The following is a 23,048-nucleotide window of genomic DNA, read 5'->3' on the forward strand; positions in this document are numbered from 1 at the left end:
AAAGAGAATAATGTAGAGAGTCTAGGGTTTGGAAAGTGAATGCAACAATCCCCTTGGCGGGAACCGGGGAAAAAAAGATATAAACAAGTAAAATTACACCAACGAAAACCCTAAATATAAATTTCCAGCACATCCCTAAATTGAGAGAGACAGAGAGAGATATGGGGAAAGACGAGGAGGAGATGCGTGGCGAGATCGAGGAGCGACTCATCAACGAAGAGTACAAAATTTGGAAAAAGAACACTCCTTTCCTCTACGATCTCGTCATTACCCATGCCCTTGAATGGCCTTCTCTCACTGTCGAATGGCTCCCCGACCGTGACGAACCTGCTGGCAAAGATTACTCCGTTCAAAAGATGATCTTGGGTACTCACACCTCTGAAAACGAACCCAATTACCTCATGCTTGCTCAAGTCCAGCTCCCTCTCCAAGATTCCGAGAACGACGCTCGTCAATATGACCACGATAGGTCTGACCTCGGTGGGTTTGGGTGTGCTAGCGGTAAGGTTCAGATTATTCAACAGATCAATCATGAAGGGGAAGTTAATAGGGCTCGTTATATGCCTCAGAATTCTTTTATTATAGCTACTAAGACTGTTAGTGCTGAGGTTTTTGTGTTTGATTATAGTAAACATCCTTCGAAACCGCCTTTGGATGGGGCTTGTAGTCCTGATTTGAGACTTAGGGGTCATAGTACTGAAGGTTATGGTTTGTCTTGGAGTAAGTTTAAAGAAGGTCATTTGCTTAGTGGTTCTGATGATGCTCAGATTTGTTTATGGGATGTTAATGCTACTCCCAAGAACAAAGCTCTTGATGCTATGCAGATCTTTAAGGTTCATGAAGGTGTTGTTGAAGATGTTGCCTGGCATCTCAGGCATGAATACTTGTTTGGGTCTGTTGGGGATGACCAATATTTACTTATTTGGGACTTGAGAACCCCTTCTGTTACCAAGCCTATCCAATCTGTAGTTGCTCACCAGAGTGAGGTACCTAATCTTTTCTTTTTATTCTGTGTATTTAATTTGTGTGCATATGTAAATATATGAAAAGTTTAAGCTTTTGTAATGAACAATTATGAATTAGCTGATTTTGGAAAATTCACTCATTAATGTGATAGAAAGTGATCAAAACAACAACATATAAACTTGTTGTGCTAATTGTTTAGTTATAATTCAGATGAGTACAGTAGAATTTCAGGGTAGAAGTATCATGGAGGCTCTTGTACTAATAGTTAGATTGCATTTTGTCAAGCAAATTAGTTTTTGTACATTAGATCAAAGAGCAAAATGGTCCTTTGTTAAAAATTCTTTCCATTTTTATTATTAAAAACTGGTCTTTGTACGTTTGCACAAGGTACATGTGGCCCGCTACGTGTAACTATCTAGTTATTCTATTAGTCACGCCATTTTTTAACAGTAGAAATGGATGAAATCTTTAACAAAAATGACCAATTTGCTATTTGATCTAAAATATAGAGACTAATTTGCCCATTTTTTTTAGTAAAGGGGGCAATACTTATACTGAATTTTAGTTTGTATATGCTTTGATTGGAAATGCTAGCAAGTCGTTTAAGTGTGATACTAATTTGTGAGTTTGGCACATTTTATTGTTTGATATTTATTGTTTTCGTGTTATTAGGTCAACTGCTTAGCTTTCAATCCCTTTAATGAGTGGGTTGTTGCAACCGGTTCTACCGATAAGACAGTTAAGTTATTCGATCTTCGCAAGATCAGTACTGCACTCCACACCTTTGATAGCCACAAGTAAGAAGGATTTCTGAATTATTCGTATTTTCTCTTTTTGGATACTTAATCCATTTGTGGAATTCCTGGAGATATTTTAATAATGTATTCATGAACTTAATTCCGTGATTGTGTTCAACAGGGAAGAAGTTTTCCAAGTCGGGTGGAATCCGAAGAATGAGACTATCTTAGCATCCTGTTGTCTTGGCAGAAGGCTCATGGTATGGGATCTCAGCAGGTCAGTAACTCATTGCCAAATTATGCTCAGTTTTCCAAGTGAATCTCTTTTGAAACCACTATATTCAACAATATTATCGCAATTCGAATCTTCTTAATGCAGGATCGATGAAGAACAAACACCCGAAGATGCCGAAGATGGTCCACCTGAGTTGCTATTCATTCATGGGGGACACACTAGTAAAATATCTGATTTTTCATGGAATCCATGTGAAGATTGGGTTATAGCTAGTGTAGCTGAAGATAACATCCTTCAAATATGGCAAATGGCGGAGAATATCTACCACGACGAGGACGATGTACCGGGAGATGAATTTGCCAAAGGTTCTTAAATCTACTTTTTTTCCCCCAACTTTGAGGGGAGAAGAACCAAATTGGGTTAGCCTGGGAGGTTGACAAAATTTAGGAGTAAATTTAGTTATGTTTTATAGCCTTGCTCTCAACTCTTTTATTCCCTGAGTGAATCGGTGTTTGATCCCATGCCCTTAACTGTACTGATATTAAAATACATGTATTGTATTTCACGATTTATTAGCATATCTTCTTTCACCTATATGATTTTTTGGTAAAAATACTTCTTTGGCCCCTTTTAATTTTGATATTGAACAAATTGATCCCTCTCAAAAAAACAAAATCAGAATAATTTAGCTTGTCAATATCTAAAGTGAGTAACTAAGGATAATAGTCCTAGTGTTAATGATTTTTGTCCATTGCCCATTGTACATATTTTTATTTGTATAATAAGAAGTTCATCTTTACAAAGTTTATATATTTTGTCAATTTGGTCTCATTTAACAAATTTAGCATAATATTTATATATTCTGTCAACATTCACATAAATATCAAGCTTAAGTTTATTGTTATATCAATCTAATCATGTATAATTTTTTTCACCAAAAAAATGTATAATTGATGGAGAATATTAACACATGATTAATTATCTTTAGTTATTCGCATTCTAAACTGATAAGGATTAAAAAGTTTTAATTTTTTTAGGGATCAAATTGTTTTTAAGTGATAACAGAGTTGTTTTTAACAGTAATTTTTTCATATTATCTAAATAAAAATCTAAATTTAATGAAAAAAGCCACAGTTATGAATCATTACATGGAAAGAACTCTTTGTTTTGATGATTATGAATTGGAAAGAGAAGCAGAGATAACGAAATCATGTCTCTACTGCTTTGAATGGTTACAATATAGTATGAATCACAAATTGGGGATGCCCTAGAGAATCAAAGATGAAAAGGTTGTTTAAATTAAGTAACAAGCCACATGTAGAAGGCTGTCCAGAGTGTAAGAGAGAATGCTGCTACAACATAATTCCATAGCATTACCACTGAAAACTCAGCCTCTCCTGTTCCTATCATCTGGAGAATGGTTCCTGCAACAACATATACTCTTTAAGCATTAGCTACCCATATCTATGTATATATGATAAAAGTATTATGGAGGTCCCTATATTAGGAGTGAGATTGCATTTTTTTCCTTTTACTAAAACAATGAGTAATTTATTCCCTATACATTAGATCAACAAGCAAATTGTTCATTTTTGTAAAAAATTTCATCTACTTTTACTATTAAAAACTAGTGTGACTGACAGAATAACAGACAATTGCACATGGCATGTTATATGTACCTAATAGTGACATACAAGAATCAATTCTTAACAGTACAAATGGATAAAATTTTAACATAATGACTAATTTGCTCTAACATACAATAACTCATTTACCTATTTTTTAGTAGAGTGAGCAAAATTGCAATCTGATTCTTAGTAAAAAGGATGTATGTGTAGTAAATACCTATGTTCATGGCTGGTGGAATGGCATACTGCAGCAAGAGAGTGAACTGATACAAGGAATAAGACCCCACCAAGCCGAAATGCATTGCAGCTTTAACAACAGCAATGCCACTTACAGGCAACAAAATGTTCCTTATTATAAGAATCCCTAAAAGGAGGGATGTTTTCACTGCTGACCCTTTCAAGCCTGTACAATCATATACGTCAACGTCATGGTTAAATCAGACTTATTGGTTAATTGGACTATGAATTAGTCAGGATATTGATTTAGATAAAATTTTAGATTAATTGAATCGCCAATCGGTATGAATTGATTGAATCAATTTTTAATATATACATTTTTTATAATATTTTTAATAATTTATATAATTAAATCATTTAAACCAATTAAACTTGAACTGATAACCTGATTCATAATATGCTACCCAACATATCGTTAAACCTTTTTTTTTAAGCAATTTACCTTTAAGAAGATTTGCTCCCACTACCAATGTCATGGATGGGATTCCTGCCTCTCTGCATATCATCAATACATGATCAAATTACTTATCAGGTCCCTGTACTATAGAATGAAGAGCAAATTAATCCCTCTGCTACAAAAGTAAAGCAATTTACTGTGTACATTTCAAGTAGTTTATAAAAGGATTAATTTGCTAGTTGCTACTATTCCTATAGCACAGGAACCTTGCCAAGTAGTTTAATGGGTTAATATAACTTTTTAGTTCCTAAACTTGGTAATTTGGGCTTTTGTGGTATCTAAACTTAGCAACAAATTCATTTTGGTCCTTGAGCTTGGATTCCATCAAAATTTCATAACATGGCACCCTGAGCTAGCTCCAATTTTAAAATTTTCAAATGATGGCATGACACGATTTCAAAGTGTCATGTCATCAGATCTTGATAGAATTCAAGTTCAATACCAAAATGGACTTAAATTTATGAGTTCATGTACCAACGTGAACAAAATAGTAGAGGTAAAAAGTGGGTAGATATAAACCAGTCTCAAGATAAGGAGAAAATAAGAGCATGTGTTAGGATTTCTATATACTTACCCTATCAAATCAATGGAACTGTAGATGACATGAAAAGGGGCACTATCATCAACCAATGCCTTTCTAAATGGAGAGACTATTCCAACAATGAACCCAACAATCTATAAAATCAAAGCACCAAAACATATCACTTAGTTTAAGCTCTAAAGCTACCTTCTATGGCATATGACTAAAATGCAAAACAAAAGAGGTGCATACAATATTCTGAAATTGAACAATTAACGAAGGCAGTGAATGCCTACCGCGGCGATCGTAGCCGGTGTGAAAATCATCTTCAAGCTCTTGCTTCTAATAGTAGTCATAAAACATTGCTTCATCTTTCCAAAAGTTGACATCTAAGAACAAGTCATTTGAAAAAAAAATATTTAGTATTTGAACAAAGCTTAAGCCTCAAGCAAAGCTTCGATTATCGTCAAATGCAGACACATATATTGTTCGATAAGAGTGGAGATAATTGTATTCAATGGTGGAAATATACCCTTTGATTCCCTTCATCAGGTAAGTCAACTTGATATATATTGTCCTCGGAGCTACTGTGTGAAACAAGTAGAGGCTCTGCCGACGTCTCCGAGAGTATTTCCGCAGTTTCTTTAACTATGCTGTTTGCAGACGTCCGCATTATAGAATACAATATGGACCAGACATAAATTGCTTGCGCCTGTATGATTAACAACAAAATTACAAGGTCGTTAGTATACGAATTACATTGGTTTCCTTTTCTTTCGTTTCGTATAATTTTCAATGACTTGTCACGTAAGAAATTGTTTATATAGTGTGTTCATGCAACAAGTTCTATGCTGTAAATCAAATTGACATGCAGCAACCAGCATTTCGAATTCGAAGGTTAGATCAAGATCTTTTGACCCTCGGGACTTGTTCTGCCTTTTAGTTCAAGGCAAAAGGCATGTGTCCTCGAAAAACTATGGCAATGCATTCAAAAGGGCGAACAAAAAAGATGCATTAGACACGAAATCGAGGCAGGCATTGAGAGACATCAAACATTTACTCACAAACATGTCTTATTATACATTTCTTCGTTTACACATTCATGGAGCAAGAGTAGAACGGACGATACCGCTAGTGAAAGCGAAGCATAAGCCTCTCCATACGCAGAGCAGGTGGATGAATCTCCGAATGGACTATTCGTTTCTTCGCAGAGAGCTGGTAGTATGATCATAAGCATGTTCCCCAAATTAGCTGTGAAAATATCAAACACATAAGCCTTGTATTCAAACTTCGGGTCAACGATGCCAAAGATGCAAGTGAAAAACATGGTGGAACACAATGTACTGAAGAAATCATGTTACCTGCAGACGAGCAAGCGATTACTAGTCCCTTTAGGTGTGGAGGAGTTTTTGTAATCTTTACAAGTATATAACCGAGTAACGAACCGATGGCACACGAGATAAAGATGTTTACTGGCATAAACCACCTAAAAATGATATACTTGTCAAATGAATCGGATGATATACTTTGAATTCGTCTCATATACGCTGAAAATGAACATAAAACGAACTCACAAGGTCTCTACACTCTTGACCGTGATCGTATTGGCAATACTGCAACCGATCAGAGCAGGCAAAAAAACATAGAATACCAGCTGCTAATATAAATTTGTTATCATTAGTCCTTTGTCTATATAATATATATATACACAAATTCAAACTAACATTATTCAAATGGTGCCTTGCATTTGGTCCCAAAAGATCAACACTTTCAGTTGCAAGGAACGAACCAACAGCAAGAACCAGTAGTACTTTTATAACTGGTATCACTGATGTAATGAACAATCTCAGTAACTCCATTACAGTAATTTGCCAAGAAATTCAGTCCTACAAAGGAAAACCCATTTTCAGGTTCGAATATAAGCTATGTTATTCGGACTCAGAATGTTGGACACGGATATATCCAGTACAAGTATACTTAAAGAACCATACTTCATACTCATATCGGAAAACATACTTAGGTACTTCAAGTAGCTATGGAAAGTATTGCAGTCAAGAGCATAAAAAGCTGCAACATCATAATGAAAATGATTATTATAAAAACTAGCAAAATATGTGATAACATAGCCATTTTTCTTACCTCAAAATAGTAAGGGAATGTTGTGATTGAATCTTTGCATCCTAGTGGGAAGAACAACAAATTTCCTTAAAAAGATTGTTAACTGAAGGGAAATCTTTGTTTGTGTTAGGAAGGACTCATGTTGGATAATAATTTATTTTTTGATAAAAGAGGAAAAAGACACCATGACCCAACAATCAATTTTTCCTCAACCACCAGTCCTTTTTATTTCAACCCCCACATTTAAACCATGTGCTTTTGTGATCCTTAAAATTTGAACTTTACTAAAATCTTTTCTTTTTGGATTGATTGCATGAACAATTAGAGGTTGGTGGGCTATTTGGATGAGTTTGGATAGATATGGTAAGTTTTGGGGAAGGGTGGGTAGAATAATTAGAGGTTGGTGGTCTACTCAAGGTTGTGTTTTTTACAGAAGAAACCACGAATCGTCGGTTCTTTCGTCCTCGTCCAAGTGAGCAAAGGCCAATTCCATTGCGACGGCAAAGGGAGAAACACAATTCACTCGTATCCCGTATTTGCCTAACTCAGCTACAACATTGCTTGTAAGGCGCAAAACAACATGTGTAGAGCCTGTATATATGCATGAGGTACTAGGCCACCTATAACCATGTGCTTTTGCAGAAGCATGTTTTATCCCAAGGAGAACACTTTTTACATTCACATTGATTACTGTTGACCAAATCGATGATCTAATCTATCATATTTCAGTTTGATTCAATTAAATAAATTATTTTTAAAAAATTCGGTTTAATTTATTCATTCTTTTATTTCGGATTAATACTCTATCCAGTTTAATCTCGTTTTAAAAACAATAATTTTTATATTTAGGATTGAGATAAAACAACATTTAGTCTTCGAATTTTGTAACTTTTTCAAACTTAGCCCCTAAACATTATTTTGTTCTTATTAGTGCTACACTTAATTTATGTTAAGATATAATGACGTGACATTATGATATTGTGCCACATCATCATATAATAATTTAAGCTTTTAATAAAAAATCTAAAATTTATAAATATAAAAATGATTTTTGATACAATAATTCAACCTACTAATTTATCATTCCAAATGATTTAATTGCAGGTAAATTGAAAACATTTTTTCACTATTGATTATATATAAATTAGGAGTAAGCATTCGCTCAAATCGAATCAAGTTCAAAAATTTCAAGTTAATTAAATTGATAAATCATATTTTAACAATCAAAATTAATTTAAATATTTTTCAAAATGGATCAAGTCATCAAATTTTTAATCAAATCAAATTGAGTTAACAAATCTTATTATTTACACTGAATGTTAAATTTAGATGGACTGATATTTTAACTACATAAATAATATACTTAACAATTTTACCTTTTTAACTTAATGGGTATAAATTTTTATCATTTAAATGTAAAAAGATAAACTTTTATTCAAATTTTTAAATTGAAACACTACAGGTTCAAATCATTGAACCCTTTTCATGTGCGATCATAATTATAGCAGCAGGTTTCATTCTCGAAATCAGATAATACGTAATTGAGCATATCGTTATACGGTGGACTTGATAATCCGGCGTTGTTGACCATGATTTCGGGTGTACCGAACTTTTCAACTGCATAGTCGACCGCAGACCGAGAGTAAGACATCAGAGCAGCAACGACCAGACAGAGAGTGAGACATGCATGTTAAAGAGAGTAAAAACAAAGGGTCCGCAAACCATGAACTTGGAACTGTAAAACCAGAAGCTTGAAAAAAGACGGTGCAGCATGGTTTACAACTTCCACTTGATGTCAGAGACACCAAATCTCTCATCAAGCGAACTACCGAAACTCTTGAGACACCACCTTATCAACCTCTATTGGCACCGCATCGTCAATTTTTTTTGTCGGTGCAGTTGAAGACTCGACTTTCCCACTAATCCCGTCTTTGCCCCAAATCTTTTTAGACAACACAAACATGTTGTTCATGGACTTTAAAAGATTTGGGGAAAAGATGGGATTTGTGGCGTTTCGCCTTTTTCACCTCCTCCACAACAGGTGCAGTCGCCATCCCTTCTTCCCCAACCTTCTTCTTGGGTCGTTTCGCTTCATTGGCATCCAACTCCGACTCCCCAGGCCGTTTAGCAGGCTTTCTGGGTGGCGGGCTCTGTTGGTTCAACGGAGTAGATTGGGTTTTGGAGTCTTCCTCATCTTCTTCTTCAGAGGAAGAAGCGGCTGGTGGGACTTCATTGGCCTTTGAACGGTTGGCTGCTTAGGGTTGGGGTTTGTTTGATGGTTTTATAGGGAAAGAGGGAATGGAAGCTGCAGAAAACAGCCACCAACCCCTACCACTTTACTAATATCTATTTCGGGCTTTTTTTACTAAAATAAATTTAAAAAAAAAATTATTTATCAAAATAGATTGTCAGCCCGATTATATACGAAAATGGAGTGTTTTTTCATTCGTGCCTATTTGACAGGCGCGAATAATTATTTTATATTATTATTTTTAAATAAAATATTATTTTTTTTATTTTCAGAATAGTAATTGCGCCTACCTGAGAGGCGCGACTAATCGAGTCTTTCTCTGAGGCGCAAATAGTGAGGCCCACATTTTTCATGTGTTATTAAAATGCATATTTTACCTGAATGAAGTATGTATTAGCAGATTCACTAATATGATTATATATATACACGCATGTATCACATTACAAAAATAAAAATTTAAATATTTATACCTAATAAAACATGTATCTCATTACAATAATAGTTATTTTCCAAATAACATATTGTTTTATAATTTTATTTCTTATTTAATATTTTAATTTAATTTTAATAATGCATACTTTACCCGAATGAAGTATGTATTAGCAGATTCACTAATATGATTATATATATATACACGAATGTATTACATTACAAAAATAAAATTTTAAATACTTATACCTAATAAAACCGAGTATTAAAAATAACTTTATAATATTACCAACTTTCATCGACTATATAATCCATAAGTTTGCCTTAAATATTACCAGCTGCTAATACATATTTCATCCGGATAAAGTATGCATTTTAATAACACATGAAAGATGTGGACATTAATATTTAAGGCAAACTTGTGGATTATATAGTAGATGAAAGTTGGTAATATTATAAACTTGTTTTTAATACTCGGTTTTATCAGGTATAAGTATTTAAAATTTTGTTTTTGTAATGTGATACATGCATAAATATATATAATCATATTAGTGAATTTGTTAATAAATACTTCATCCAGGTAAAGTATGCATTATTAAAATTAAATTAAAATATTAAATCAGAAATAAAATTATAAAACAATATGTTATTTGGAAAATAACTATTATTGTAATGAGATACATGTTTTATTAAGTATAAGTATTTAAATTTTTGTTTTTGTAATGTGATACATGCGTGTGTGTGTATATATATATACTCATATTAGTGAATCTGCTAATACATACTTCATCCAGGTAAAGTATGCATTGTTAAAATTAAATTAAAATATTAAATAAGAAATAAAATTATAAAACAATATGTTATTTGGAAAATAACTATTATTTAATGAGATACATGTTTTATTAGGTATAAGCATTTAATTTTTTTTTTGTAATGTGATACATGCGTAAATATATATAATCATATTAGTAAATCTGCTAATACATACTTCATTTAGATAAAGTATTCATTTTAATAACACATGAAAAATGTGGGCCCCACCATTTATGCTTCAGAGAAAAGTTCAATTAGTCGCGCCTCAGAAAAAGGCTCGATTACTATTCCGAAAATAAAAAAGTATATTTTATTTAAAAAATAAAAAAAATTAATATAAAATAATCATTCGCGCCTGTCAGATAGGCGCGAATGAAAATAACACCCCATTTTCGTATATAATCGAGCTGATAACCTATTTTGATAAATATTTTTTTTTAAATTTTATTTCAGTAAAAAAGCCATCTATTTCGCTATCATGCACCAATTCGTGAAAAAGATTATTTATTAATATAACATTTTATAATTCATGGTTTAATTTAAATATTTCATAGCTTTATATCATTTTTTTTAAATTACGTCATTCACATAAATAAGTTTGAAGCATTATTCTCATACAGAGTTATTTTTAAAAGATATAATTATTATTGCAAAGTTTAACAGTTCTTTGACCAATTAAGATACAACAAAGAAGGGGAGGCCACATAGCTTGGTTAAACAAAGAATAAGAATATCATGTCAACAACAATAGAAGACTTTGGGGGTTTATTGTGAATATCAGAAAATACCATAACAAGAATATAAATGTATGAATTTTCATCATGACATATCATGTAATAATAATAACAATAATAAACCAAATACTATGTGATACAAAAAAAAAAAACTTCCAAATTATTAAGAATACAGTAATGATGTGCACCAAACTGTGACATATTTAACCTGCACCAAAGACTATTGTATGAGTTGCTTGTTAAACAAGAGTAAAACTATGTAATTTACAGATAAAAATTTCACCTCAAATGAATATGCTAATTAATCACTGGTAGAGTTTGCAAACCCGGCCTAGGCAACAACCTGTATGTGCAAGGCATATCGGCCATGAATGGAAGATGTACGATTGTTTTCGAGCGTAAGAAGGGAAAAACCGATACTTTTTTTTACCTTTTCAGCTTTTGGGGTGAAGACAACTTTAACGGCCTCAAACACCTCTCCTATGGGCTTTGCAGCTTCAATCTAAACGTCAAAACGTAACACTTTAAGTTGAGGTAACTATGCTAATCAACTAGTACAAAACCAAATGGTTCCGACGGAATATTACCTCTCGAACTTTTTCCTTGGCCTTATAGTGCTCGATTACAGGAAGGCTGGATTCGAGAAACACGTTGAATCGTTTCCTTATTGTTTCGATGTTATCATCTTCTCTTCCCTTCATTAAGGAGACAAGGATAAGTGGTTTAAACAAACATAAAATAAACAAGACAAAAAAGAAACAGAAATCTTCTAATGTAAATCATATAGATAACCTGGTTCCTACTCAGAAGACGCTTCTCCATCTCTTCTTCAGGGCAATTGAAAAACAGGACAAATTCTGGCTCGATTTTTGTCTGCAGAACCACCAAAATTTCACCATGTTAAACCTAAATAAATAACGCTGAGAAGATTACGTGAATACAGAACCACCAAACTTACAACAGCTTCAAATGCTGCACGGTTTTCTTCATTACGAGGAAAACCATCGATAAGGAACTTGTCATTATCACTTTCCAGCATTGCTTTCTGGAGAAGCTTAATTGTGACCTCGGAAGGAACAATCTTTCCTTCTTTGATCATGTTCTGAATCATGGTTCTGTGGAACAGTCGATAACACGTGTTAAATATGATCGTGCAGAAAAAGGCAACATGTGGAAAATGGTCCAAATGACAAATTACATTCTCTGTATCTGAAAGGTTCAAATTGAAACAACTATTCTAAAACAAAATTGCAGACAACTAGATTAGTACATGAGCGAGCACCCACTTCTGCCCCTAACAAAGAGGAAGCTCTTCAGAATTTAAAAACCAGAACAGAGTATGCAAAAGGCTTATCTAACAATGCAGGGGAATAGAGAGCAAACCTAGAAATTTTCAATTAGTTGAGGGTAAAACGCCAATCATATTCAACAAACACATCCTATCTTAGAAAGTTGAACAGATCTGATAATATTTATTCATCTAATTTCAAGAGCTGAGGATAGAAACCCCACTCAAGTTCAATGCAAAATCCTATACTAGAAAATCGAACAGATCTCGGTAAAAGTACCATAAAAACTCCTATACTTGTGTCAGATAATTTTGCCACCTTTACTCAAAAAATGAGTAAATTAGTCCTTATAAATTAAATCAAAGAGCAAAGTAGTCCTTTTAGTTAAAATTTTCATCTATCCTAATTATTAAAAACTAGCGAGACTGATGGAATAACTAGACATGACTGTGCCACATATAACTCATGTCGACATACAGGGATTAGTTTTTAACAATAGAAATGGATGAAATTTACAATAAAAGGGCCAATTTTCTCTTCGATCTAAAGTACAAAGACTAATTTACCCAATTTTCAAGTAGAGGGGCAAAATACAATACAACTCCTAGTACAAGGGCCTCTATAGTACTTTCATCGAGCAATACCAACTATATTCAATCATAAGAAACAAAGAAGAAACATATTTTTCTAGTTAGCTAGGAACCAATGCATGTCTAATTTTTGCAGGCATGGATGACATACCCATTTTCCGAACCAGACTTAATTTCTGCTCGGAGAAGATCTCCAGCACTGAGATGGGTGTAATGAAAGTGTTCGACTATATTTGCGCATTGGGTACCTTTCCCACTGCCAGGGCCACCTGATCAGTACACAAAAACGGAAATAAACTCAGTTGCAGGAAGCATTTATAAACAAGAAATGGATGAAAATGTAAAGCCTAAAGCTACCAAGAAGAATTTGCTTACCCAAAACAAAAACAACTCTAGGCTTTTTTTCAGCTAAGCTAACATTGATATCCTGTAGTTATAATATCATTAACTAAGCTGAAATGGAAAAAAATAAGCAATGCAATGTTTAAATAAAAGGATAATTTTCACAATTTTCATTACCTTGTTTGCAACACTAACTGTTCCCATTAGTACAAAACTAGCTTAGGGATCGAGTCCGTTTAAATCTGCATAAAAACGGAAACAAAAAGAAAATCTAAGAAATTTTAATAGACAAGATACGAGATCTGAATAAAAACACAAAAGTCTCGAAGAACGTGAATTTGAATTCAAATCTAGAATTACAAAAGCATTCGCATTGGAATCGGACTCATGAATTCAAATTTCAACGTAAATTTGAAGAACTTTGATGAAAAATGAGGTAAAGAACTCAATTACACACAGATCAAAAGAATAACGTAATTTTGAATTCAAATCTAAAATTACAAAAGCATTCACATTGAAATCGGACTCATGAATTCAAATTTCCGCGTAATTTTGAAGAACTTGGAATGAAAAATTGAGGTAAAGAACTCAATTACACACAGATCAAAAGAAGAACGCAATTTCGAATTCAAATCTAAAATTACAAAAGCGTTCGCATTGGAACCGGACTCATGAATTCAAATTTCCACGTAAATTTGAAGAATTTTGATGAAAACTGAGGTAAAGCACTCAATTACACACAGATCAAAAGAACGTAATTTTGAATTCAAATCTAAACTTACAAAAGCATTCGCATTGAAATCAGACTCATGAATTCAAATTTCGACGTAATTTTGAAGAACTTGGAATGAAAAATGAGCTAAAGAACTCAAATTACACACAGATCAAAACAAGAACGCGACCTTAAATTCAAATCTAAAGTTACAAATGCATTCGCATGGGAATCCGACTCATGAATTCAAATTTCCACGTAATTTTGAAGAACTATAATGAAAAATGAGGTAAAGAACTCAATTACACAGATCAAAAAGGAGTGCAGATCAGAACAGATCCGAGCAGATCCAATTCGTAAGAGAAGATTAAATTTAAATATATATATAAAATTAAACGCAGATATTAGAAATTACCTAAAATATTCTAATGAAGAACGGAGGAAGGAGGGAAAGGAGGTGTTAAAGTAATTAAAATAGGTGTGGTGATGTGAATGGCCACTGCCTTTGCCTTTGCCTTTGATTTTGGGATGACCATTGAAGGGGGCCCTTTTAAATACATTTGAATGAGCCTGTCCTTTGCCCTGTTTGGATCTAGATCTAGACAAAGAAGCTTTGGGTACCGTAAAACTTACACGTTATATGACCCAATCAAATTCATACATTTAAACATATTTATCAATCACCCACTTTTAATGGCAAAAAAAAGTGTCTAAAAAGTTTTTTTATTAATTTAAATGTGTAAATTTATTTATTCAGATTCATTTAAAATGTGATTCAAAATATTATAAAAATTATGGAAAATAAAAATAATACTCGATCTAGTGCTCAATTTTTTTTGATGAAAGTAAACAGCCAAAGAAAAACGATTACAAAGATAACAATATTAACGATCAGAGAAAGTTAAAACTTTCATATCCTCAAAAAGAAAAGCTTTAACTGAAACGGGGATCCTTATAGGTCTACAAATTATTACGGTGAATGTCTGCAATCTTCAACATGAGGTCCCTTGGAGCATGTCGAACTCGCATTTTACGCTTGTGACACAACAGTTGATGGATTAATCTCAGTTATGATATATTGTTGTTAATTGTACTTTAATTTAACATAATTTGATATACTTTTTATAACTATATTGTTAATGCAATGACTGAAATCTTATTAGGTAAAATATGCTTTAAGTCCATGTATTTTTTGTATATTTAAAATTTAGTCTTTTTATTTTTGAAATTTAAAAATACAAGTCCAACTGTTAACATGTTTGAAATTCTTTTGTCAAATTCAAGTTCATGACAATGTTAATTTTTTGTTACATGGTTATCAAGTGAATTTTTTTTTGTTATTTCAAAATGGCACACCGAAAAATTTTAACAAAAAAATTTAACAGTGTTAATAATTAGATTTAAATTTTAAAATTTAAAAAATAAAAAAAGACTAAATTCGTGAAAATAAAAATACATAAATTAAATTCCAAATTAAAAAAAACATAAAGTTATAACAGATTTTAGCCATTTTATTATTATTTAATTACACAATTAAAACCATAATTTTAATGATTGATTTGGATATGCTAATAAAATTGTGTAAAAACTGAAGATCAAATTACATAAAAATAAAAGACTACAATTTTGATTTCAACATAGTAAAGGGACTAAAACTTAATAAAACCTAAATATAAAATATAAAAATTCAACATGGTCCCTGCGGAGTGCCGACATGAGTTTAGTTTCTGAGGAAATACCACGAATATATTTTGTTTTGAAATTTCTAGATCTTAGAAAAATCTTCATTACACGAGGAATATTATTTTGCCATCGAAAATTGAAGTATTTTTAGCATAATAATAAATTTAATTTTTAAATATTTATATTTTTTATTAATTTAATTTTTTGAGCTAATTTTTTTAATGAAAATGTTGACTAAAATATTAAATTTTTAATAATATCGATGTAACAATTTGCATAAGTATACATTTATATTTTAGATTCTTATTATATTTTTATTTTATGCCAGGTTAACAAAAAATTTAAAAAATATAAAATAAATTTAAATTTCAAAAAAATATAAAAAGTTCCTTTTAGCTAATTTTTCTGAAAAGTTGAAGGTAAAATCTAATTAAAAAAATAAAATTAACAAATAATATAAATTTTAAAAGTTTAGTTTATCAAGTTTCTAAATTTTATTTAGATTCAATTTAATTTAAATTTTAACATGCGTAAATCACTTTTAATAAATAAAAAAAATTGTTTTACAATTAAAAAGCCTTTACTTATAACCTTTGTTTTTGAAATTATCAAATAATAATAATAATAATTTTTTTGAATAATCTTATTATAAATTTCTATCATTTTTGATTTATATTGCAAAATATTTAAAAATATTTATAATCGTTTTTCAACCCATAAATAATAGAATCATGCACTTTAATATATTCAAACCCATATATTTCTACATTAAATAATAATACTCATACCAATTAAGCCAATACTCAATTGACAAAAAAAGAAGAAGACAATAATAGGTTAAATTGATGTATTTAGTAGTAAATGGGAAGCAAAGCGAAGCTAAAGTGAAGGAGAGTGTTTGCCATGCTGTTCTGTTCTCTGCCTGTATCACCTGGATTTGTATGCGGTCATTGGCCTTCACGGGAAGGATTTTTTTTTTCTCTTGTTTTAAGAGTGTTACCCTGTCGAATTTATCAATTACATGCTTAAAAATACTCTTCTGCTCACAAACGAAATGTTAACTATAATTTCTAATTCCACAATAATATTCTATAACTTAATTTAATAATTATATTTTATGTTTAATTATGATTCAAACAGAAGTATTCAGTATTATTAATTTTGTACCAATCGACTTGAGTCAATATGCATTAATACTGGTCTTGTTTGAATCGGAACGAAAACCAATAAATTCATCCAGTTAGGGATTAAACTAATTAACGCATGAATCAATATAAACCAAATAAATCGGAAGTAAAACCCAATTGAACCGACAAATAAATCAACTGAACTAATTTTTTTTAAAATTTTTTTATAACTTCTTAATAATTTTTTTAATTATACTAGACAGACCAATCGAACCGTAAACATGTAGGCGGACAATACAGTCATGAAAACCTTGCCTAATATAAACATATATTAGCAATGATATGTACACATCGAAATTTGTTAGTTTCAACTTAAATGAAACATAAACTTCATGATTCTGATTTATGATTGGAACAGAAGATACCGAAATGAAATTTGACAACACTGATCATTAAAGATCATCAAATTGTGTCATTTCAAAGTCAAAGATCAAATTAAGGTAAGATGGAAATGACAATTAGGGAATATACACACATACATATATTATATAATGTTATAACGTCATGCTAAAAATAATGTGTCAACGAAAATAAATCAAAAGGAGACTCTTGAAGCACAACAAAGTGTCACAAATCAATATATATATATATAACACAGCAGTTCCACGTGACGAGAATTATACATATAGCACAAAACTACAACAGTAGTAAAAATTGATCTAAGGAAGAAATAAAGAAAGAATCTTAAGCCTGTCAAACAATTAACATAATCGAATTCTGCGTTACTTACTAGCATCGTATCGGTTCAATATGGTTGAAACGAGTCAAAGAAGATTCATTCCCGGAATTAATATCATCGTGTCCATGATACGCTATCAATCTCATCCCTCGCCGCCTTATATAATTCAAGCCTTTTAGCACACTGTTGTCTCCTCTCCATCAATGCTGGATCCTCGTCTAACATTTGAGAAAGCTGCTTCCCCTGAAAACAGATGCACGTGCGAATACCCGTTAACCGACAACCTTAATATTGCTTAAAACATTAATGGTGAGATAAAGCTTGTGATACGCTACCTCTTTCTTTCCTAGCTGCGTGTAAAAGCGGGCTAGTAAAGATTGTTTTGCCTCCTTAACTTGACAGAAAACCACAGCCTTCGGGATTGTGTTCTTAAGTGTATCTGACACCATACCGACATATGAGGAAACATTTGACCCTATCCTCCGAAAATGGCCTTCACCATACCGATCTGTAACAGGAGCTTGAGGATTTCCTCCTTTATTTTCTACTTCTTGGGGAAGCTTCCGGAAGAAATCCACTGTTAAATATGACGACTCCATGTCTACTAACCGAACAACTGTCTTCTTACTTTCATCTCTGAACCTCTCCAAGGCCTCATTAGCAGCCGCTGCTATATCAGCTTGTAGAGTGGGAAAGCGTTTCAATTCCTGATATAATAAATAACATCAATAAACATTCATCTCTGGAAGGACATCAATGAACTAATTTTCTCAAACTTTTTACCTGAGCTTCTCCTATAGATTTCCTCACAAGTTCTTTCAAGACGAAGTGAACCTACATAAAGAAAAATGCATCAGCTAAAAGTCACAGCACAAGAAAAAAACTTTGGCCACTTGAAATAATTGAAGAGACAACTTACAGCATCCACAGAAGCTTCAGCTGGGCCCCTAAAATAATTTAATGCCCCTTCAATAAGCCTGCGGTAACCTTGCTCAGGAGCTATCAAGTGTGGTTGATAACCATCTGCCTCGGACACCACTCTCCTCACATTTTGCAGAGAAAGATGGCGGTCAAAGGGAAGCTTCTTCAAAGCAGCAGGTAGCTGGTTGTCAAAGACTCCATAAATACGATCACCTCCAGGTCGCCTAATATATCAATGTCCAAAGGAGTTATTAGACTATGCAATTATAGCTTGTTATAGCTTGCAGCAAAAATGGAAAGTGTAGATAATCCAAATTAGATCAGTTAGATTTAGGTTAACCATAATTGAAACATGAGAAGAGAATTGACTTAGACCAATAACCATGCTAGAGAAGGAAAAATGGCAGAACCTCCCAATAAATAGCAATAGAGAGAAAAAGAATGGTAGTAGTTGAAGCATTTACCCTCCATCCAGATGCTCCTTGAATATCCGTTCAAATGCACGACAAACTTCCAATACGGTGTACAGTTGAGCCTGAGATACAACACCAAAATTATACACGATGCATAAAGCAGCTTGTACTTGTACAGAAGTAGGAAAAGTATACTACTCACCCCAGCATCAAGAGCAATAGGCCTGCCAAGATGATCCATTTCTGATTCAAGCTCATCAATGCTTTTGTTTATCAAAGAAGTGATACTTGGTATCCGAGACCTAATAACATTTTCCAAATGCTGTAGACAAGGGCAACATTGTCAGAAATTTGCCCTTCAAGACTGGGAAGCCAATCCCAAGTAAATTGTACTCAAGAGCGAACCTGTGATAGAAGTTTTGCAAGATACTCTGAACCCATTTTACTTGCTAAGTGGCCATAGTCTGGACTAGTGGCAAAATACTCACGCTCCTTGCGTCTTGCCACAATCATGTCCACATTTTTGTTTATATCAGCCTGAGAACGGTTCACAATTCCAACCCAAGGATGCTGTAGCCGGTAAGATCTTCCTTCAAGAACCTTAAGAGCGGAAAAGCAAATGAAACATGTTCGAAGATCAAGTCAGCAACTATAGGAAAAACGAGGAATAGGGATACTCAAAGACAGTAAATAAAAAAAATGAAAGAGAAAGAACGCACATCCAAAGCATTAGTCCCTTTGTCCATAAGGTCAAGCTTAGTTAACACCCCAAATGTCCGGTCACCTGGTAATAAAAGACACAATTTTGTAAATGAAAAAAACCAAGTAAAATACACTTTGCATGGATAAGAATCTATGCTAATGCTTTAGTGAAACGATAATTAATACATACCAGAGGGGTCTACCTCCCTGGCCAATTTGATAGCATCAGAAGTTGCTATATCTTGATTAGCTGGAGATATAGCTAGTATGATACAATTAGGCTACAAAAAGCATAATGATGATTCAGAATGCATATAGAACGCAAACAAGAAGTTTCAATTAACAAGGATTTTTTAACCATATAAGATGACAACAACTTAGCTCAAATTCCCCAAAATAAATATTAACCCAAGCTCTTGTTTTAAAAAATGCCAAGGTCTATGAGGCTCTTACCTTCTCAACGTAAGACCTAACCATGGTTTCGATGTCTTCAACTATAGTTTCCGGCTGTCCCTCTGAAAAAGAACAATGGTTCTCATTCATCAATTGCAACACAAGATAAAAAAAACAAATGAATATGTTATATTCACATATAATAATTAAAACAAGACTTACCGACAGCAACTTTTGTCAAGCCCGGCAAATCGATCAGGGTTAAGTTGACAACTGTGAGAACAGAGAATATATGATGTTAGCTAAATCACTCTGAACCATAACTTAAAAAGAAACAAAGAGTATTGATGTTGATGACAAACCATTTGGAGAGTAGATACTGAGATGAATAGGAACAGGAGAAATTTGTTTAGTCTTCCCAGTAATTCTATCGGTTTCCTCCTGAATTTCATTCCGGACCGCCCCTGCACCAAGAAAGAAATAAGTTCCAAATTCAAAATTAACCGATGAGGAACAATCCATACAACCAGAATCAGCAACTAGCAAGCACAAATAAAGCTAAAAATCCACGGCAAGTCCAGCAATTTCGAATTTTCGAGATATCCAAAAGTAACATAATAAGAAAAAAGATTACCAAAATCAGTGAATCTTCTCTTAGGAAGGTGAAGAAACTCAGCATACTCTTGTGAACCTTCGTCTGTCTTATGAAGTTGCAACACCAAAGGCCGTCTCGTCACAATTCCTGCACAGAATTATACATATCGCTATTACTCAATTTTAAGAGACTAAAAATTTATAAACCAAAGGGGAATCTAACTAACTAACCTGATCCTCTAGGAAGAAAATCACGTCCGACTATGCTTTCAAGCACCGAAGACTTCCCTGAACTCTGTTCTCAATCCAAAAAGCGAAACCTAACTCATATTAGAAGATCGGATAATACGTTTATTCAAGGAATAAAAAAAAAAGAGAGAAATACCTGACCACCGACGACGGCAACGGAAGGAAGAGCTTCCCAAAGGGAAGAGAAAGTGTTGTCGCCGCCACCGTAATCACCGAGCACCGTACATGCTCGTTGGATCCTGTTAACTAAACCGATTAAGCTTTCCATGGTGGTCATCTTTGATGGCTAAAGAGTAGAAAACTACGACGAACTTGAGTTCAAATGGAAGGTAAAAACAACGAGATGAGGAGCTCTTGGGGTTCGTATAGGCTGTGAATGAGGTTGAGAAAAACAGGAAGAAATGAAAATTAAATAAAAACTAAATAAAAAATAAAATTCAAAGTTGTTTGTGTTCGGACAGTAGTCAAGAGTCGGCTAAACTAAAGATATAGTGTCACGCTTCGCACCGTTTTTGTTTTTTGTTTTTAATTATTATTGAATTTTTTTTAAATGTGATAAGTGTTTTTATTTCCGGTAAATTTAAAATTTAATCTTTATTTTTAAAATATATTTAAAAAAATATTATTGCACTAAATATTTTTAAATTATAATTTTTATTTTAAATTTATCTTCAAATTTTTAAAATATTTTAATTATATCATTAAATTATCGATATTATATCAATAATGTTATCCTGTTATTAAAATCATTAATTTAATTATCAATAAGATATTAAATCTTATGTAACATAATTTAAAGTAAAAAACTTTAAAAAATAAATATTGTAAAAATAAATGTCGCAAAAATTTTTATTTTGTGGTTTTTTCTCATTTTTTTCAATTTTACTTTATTTTTATGTTAAAAAAATATTTGTATAGGATTTTAAGCATGATTTATTAGTTTTAATATTAGAAGGACCTGATTAATATAACATCATTAGTTTAAGGATATAATTTAAACGTTTTAAAGTTTATGTAATTAACTCCTATTAAAATTATTTTTATAATTATTTACTATTAAGTGAATATTTTTTATTTTAAAACATCACACTAATTAATTTAACATAAAAGTTTAATCATTTTAACAACTAAATCAGAGTTTTAAAATCTGAAAATTTTAAAAAATTAAATTCTTAAAAATAAAAATATAATGATTAAATTTTAAATTTATAAAGAATACATCTTATCTTAAATAAAAAGAAATGCTACAGTGCTACCCTTTCTACGCGTTGGGATTTTTGAAATTTGAAATTTCTAAAAAAGAATGGCCCAACCGAAGGGCCTAGAAGAACCGTTGGACGAAATTACGATTCTGGTGTTTGTTCATCTGTTAATATTCAAACGGTATTTCAAATTCAACATCCAGACTAGAGTGACTGTTTTTTTTAATAGAAAGAGACTCTTTGATCGGAAGCTTCCATTTCTTGAATTTATTATAATATTATATTTTAGTAAATAATTTTAAAAAATTATATAACCACATATGTATTCGTCCGTTTTACGGTTTGAGTTTAATCTTATTCGGATTAAGATGATGTTCAGAAAAAATACTACTAACAATAACAATTTTAGAATTCGAGCTTAGTCCAAATATCGGGAGAATATATTCAATATAAATATTATAAAATACAAATATTTAATATTTACAATTTAAAGTGAATTCAGTAAACTAAGAATTTTCGTTTACAAATTTAAAACTTCACCTCCAAACTAATTTTTATAAAACATTTAACAAGCCTTCAGCCAAATTAAATTGCGATGGTAAATTGATTAACTAAATTAATTTAGTTCGGTCGGTTAATATGATTTAAACTGAAGTTTACACATCCTATACCCATATTCTTAAACTTTTAGATACGAGGATAATATGCATTTAAGCACTTGCAAACCCACGTTTTCCTACATGTTACAATAATAATATAAATTGAGTTAAAATTCGATCGACCTTAATATTTTTTAAAAAACTTTTCATTTACACGAGAAAATAATTTTCTCACGTTTTATCATAAATTGCATAGGAAAACAACTTTAAAGACAATTCTAAGAAAAAAAGTAAATAATGTGTAATATTCTAATTGTTGAATTACTTTCTAGCAAATTAAATTTAAAAAAAGGAGGTCACTTTTCATT

General features: G+C 32.1%; 4 protein-coding genes across 11 annotated transcripts; 1 reads left to right on the top strand and 3 right to left on the bottom strand.

Moving 5' to 3' along the window:
• LOC107933309 (WD-40 repeat-containing protein MSI1) lies at positions 1-2,532 on the top strand. Its single transcript, XM_016865485.2, has 4 exons — positions 1-986; positions 1,639-1,763; positions 1,885-1,980; positions 2,083-2,532. Exons 1-4 carry the CDS (start codon positions 162-164, stop codon positions 2,309-2,311), a joined length of 1,275 nt encoding a protein of 424 aa, XP_016720974.1. The 5' UTR covers positions 1-161; the 3' UTR covers positions 2,312-2,532.
• Positions 2,533-3,052: 520 nt separating this feature from the next.
• LOC107933251 (protein PIN-LIKES 3) lies at positions 3,053-7,078 on the bottom strand. Of its 6 annotated transcripts, none has more exons than XM_041084411.1 (12): positions 6,920-7,078; positions 6,797-6,847; positions 6,505-6,666; positions 6,355-6,437; positions 6,142-6,266; positions 5,910-6,031; positions 5,313-5,492; positions 5,077-5,169; positions 4,835-4,935; positions 4,246-4,298; positions 3,784-3,969; positions 3,053-3,362 (listed from the first exon to the last, which is right to left on the bottom strand). In XM_041084411.1, exons 3-12 carry the CDS (start codon positions 6,637-6,639, stop codon positions 3,238-3,240), a joined length of 1,203 nt encoding a protein of 400 aa, XP_040940345.1. In that variant the 5' UTR covers positions 6,640-6,666; positions 6,797-6,847; positions 6,920-7,078; the 3' UTR covers positions 3,053-3,237. The 6 variants fall into 6 exon arrangements, with proteins under 6 accessions (XP_040940345.1, XP_040940347.1, XP_040940348.1 ...); XM_041084413.1 differs by having other exon boundaries at positions 6,772-6,847; XM_041084414.1 differs by having other exon boundaries at positions 6,355-6,434; positions 6,920-7,076.
• A 4,051-nt stretch (positions 7,079-11,129) lies between these two features.
• LOC107933299 (UMP-CMP kinase 3) lies at positions 11,130-14,686 on the bottom strand. Of its 3 annotated transcripts, none has more exons than XM_016865473.2 (10): positions 14,474-14,686; positions 13,524-13,588; positions 13,380-13,431; positions 13,156-13,273; positions 12,084-12,240; positions 11,918-11,998; positions 11,713-11,820; positions 11,556-11,627; positions 11,409-11,468; positions 11,130-11,333 (listed from the first exon to the last, which is right to left on the bottom strand). In XM_016865473.2, the coding sequence occupies exons 2-9, from the start codon at positions 13,548-13,550 to the stop codon at positions 11,457-11,459; spliced, it is 627 nt and encodes a 208-aa protein (XP_016720962.2). In that variant the 5' UTR covers positions 13,551-13,588; positions 14,474-14,686; the 3' UTR covers positions 11,130-11,333; positions 11,409-11,456. The 3 variants fall into 3 exon arrangements, with proteins under 3 accessions (XP_016720962.2, XP_040940351.1, XP_040940353.1); XM_041084417.1 differs by lacking the exon at positions 14,474-14,686 and adding an exon at positions 14,365-14,470; XM_041084419.1 differs by lacking the exon at positions 14,474-14,686 and adding an exon at positions 14,249-14,405.
• Positions 14,687-17,493: 2,807 nt separating this feature from the next.
• LOC107933298 (dynamin-related protein 1E) lies at positions 17,494-21,377 on the bottom strand. The gene is made up of 15 exons (XM_016865469.2): positions 21,016-21,377; positions 20,862-20,925; positions 20,671-20,778; positions 20,399-20,500; positions 20,259-20,309; positions 20,097-20,158; positions 19,834-19,924; positions 19,661-19,725; positions 19,347-19,541; positions 19,144-19,263; positions 18,993-19,063; positions 18,527-18,752; positions 18,391-18,441; positions 17,943-18,314; positions 17,494-17,850 (listed from the first exon to the last, which is right to left on the bottom strand). The coding sequence occupies exons 1-15, from the start codon at positions 21,154-21,156 to the stop codon at positions 17,722-17,724; spliced, it is 1,848 nt and encodes a 615-aa protein (XP_016720958.1). The 5' UTR covers positions 21,157-21,377; the 3' UTR covers positions 17,494-17,721.
• Between the last annotated feature and the right edge of the window lie 1,671 nt (positions 21,378-23,048).

This window comes from Gossypium hirsutum, chromosome A13, assembly GCF_007990345.1.
Source record: "Gossypium hirsutum isolate 1008001.06 chromosome A13, Gossypium_hirsutum_v2.1, whole genome shotgun sequence".
Classification (NCBI taxonomy): Eukaryota; Viridiplantae; Streptophyta; class Magnoliopsida; order Malvales; family Malvaceae; genus Gossypium; species Gossypium hirsutum.

What these genes read in the sequence shown, in the direction of transcription:
- LOC107933309 (XM_016865485.2), top strand. Translation starts at nt 162, where the DNA reads ATGGGGAAAGACGAGGAGGAGATGCGTGGCGAGATCGAGGAGCGACTC. An exon ending in TAGTTGCTCACCAGAGTGAG is followed by an intron (nt 987 to 1,638) that starts GTACCTAATCTT and finishes TCGTGTTATTAG; the next exon opens with GTCAACTGCTTAGCTTTCAA. An exon ending in ATGGTATGGGATCTCAGCAG is followed by an intron (nt 1,981 to 2,082) that starts GTCAGTAACTCA and finishes TTCTTAATGCAG; the next exon opens with GATCGATGAAGAACAAACAC.
- LOC107933251 (XM_041084412.1), bottom strand. Translation starts at nt 6,639, where the DNA reads ATGGAGTTACTGAGATTGTTCATTACATCAGTGATACCAGTTATAAAA. An exon ending in GGGAGCAAATCTTCTTAAAG is followed by an intron (nt 3,970 to 4,245) that starts GTAAATTGCTTA and finishes ATGATTGTACAG; the next exon opens with GCTTGAAAGGGTCAGCAGTG. An exon ending in TCCACCAGCCATGAACATAG is followed by an intron (nt 3,363 to 3,783) that starts GTATTTACTACA and finishes ATGTTGTTGCAG; the next exon opens with GAACCATTCTCCAGATGATA.
- LOC107933299 (XM_016865473.2), bottom strand. Translation starts at nt 13,550, where the DNA reads ATGGGAACAGTTAGTGTTGCAAACAAG. An exon ending in GTCTTCTGAGTAGGAACCAG is followed by an intron (nt 11,821 to 11,917) that starts GTTATCTATATG and finishes TCCTTAATGAAG; the next exon opens with GGAAGAGAAGATGATAACAT. An exon ending in CCAAGGAAAAAGTTCGAGAG is followed by an intron (nt 11,628 to 11,712) that starts GTAATATTCCGT and finishes TTTGACGTTTAG; the next exon opens with ATTGAAGCTGCAAAGCCCAT.
- LOC107933298 (XM_016865469.2), bottom strand. Translation starts at nt 21,156, where the DNA reads ATGACCACCATGGAAAGCTTAATCGGTTTAGTTAACAGGATCCAACGA. An exon ending in GAGAAGATTCACTGATTTTG is followed by an intron (nt 20,501 to 20,670) that starts GTAATCTTTTTT and finishes TTCTTGGTGCAG; the next exon opens with GGGCGGTCCGGAATGAAATT. An exon ending in CTATTGCTCTTGATGCTGGG is followed by an intron (nt 19,064 to 19,143) that starts GTGAGTAGTATA and finishes GTTGTATCTCAG; the next exon opens with GCTCAACTGTACACCGTATT.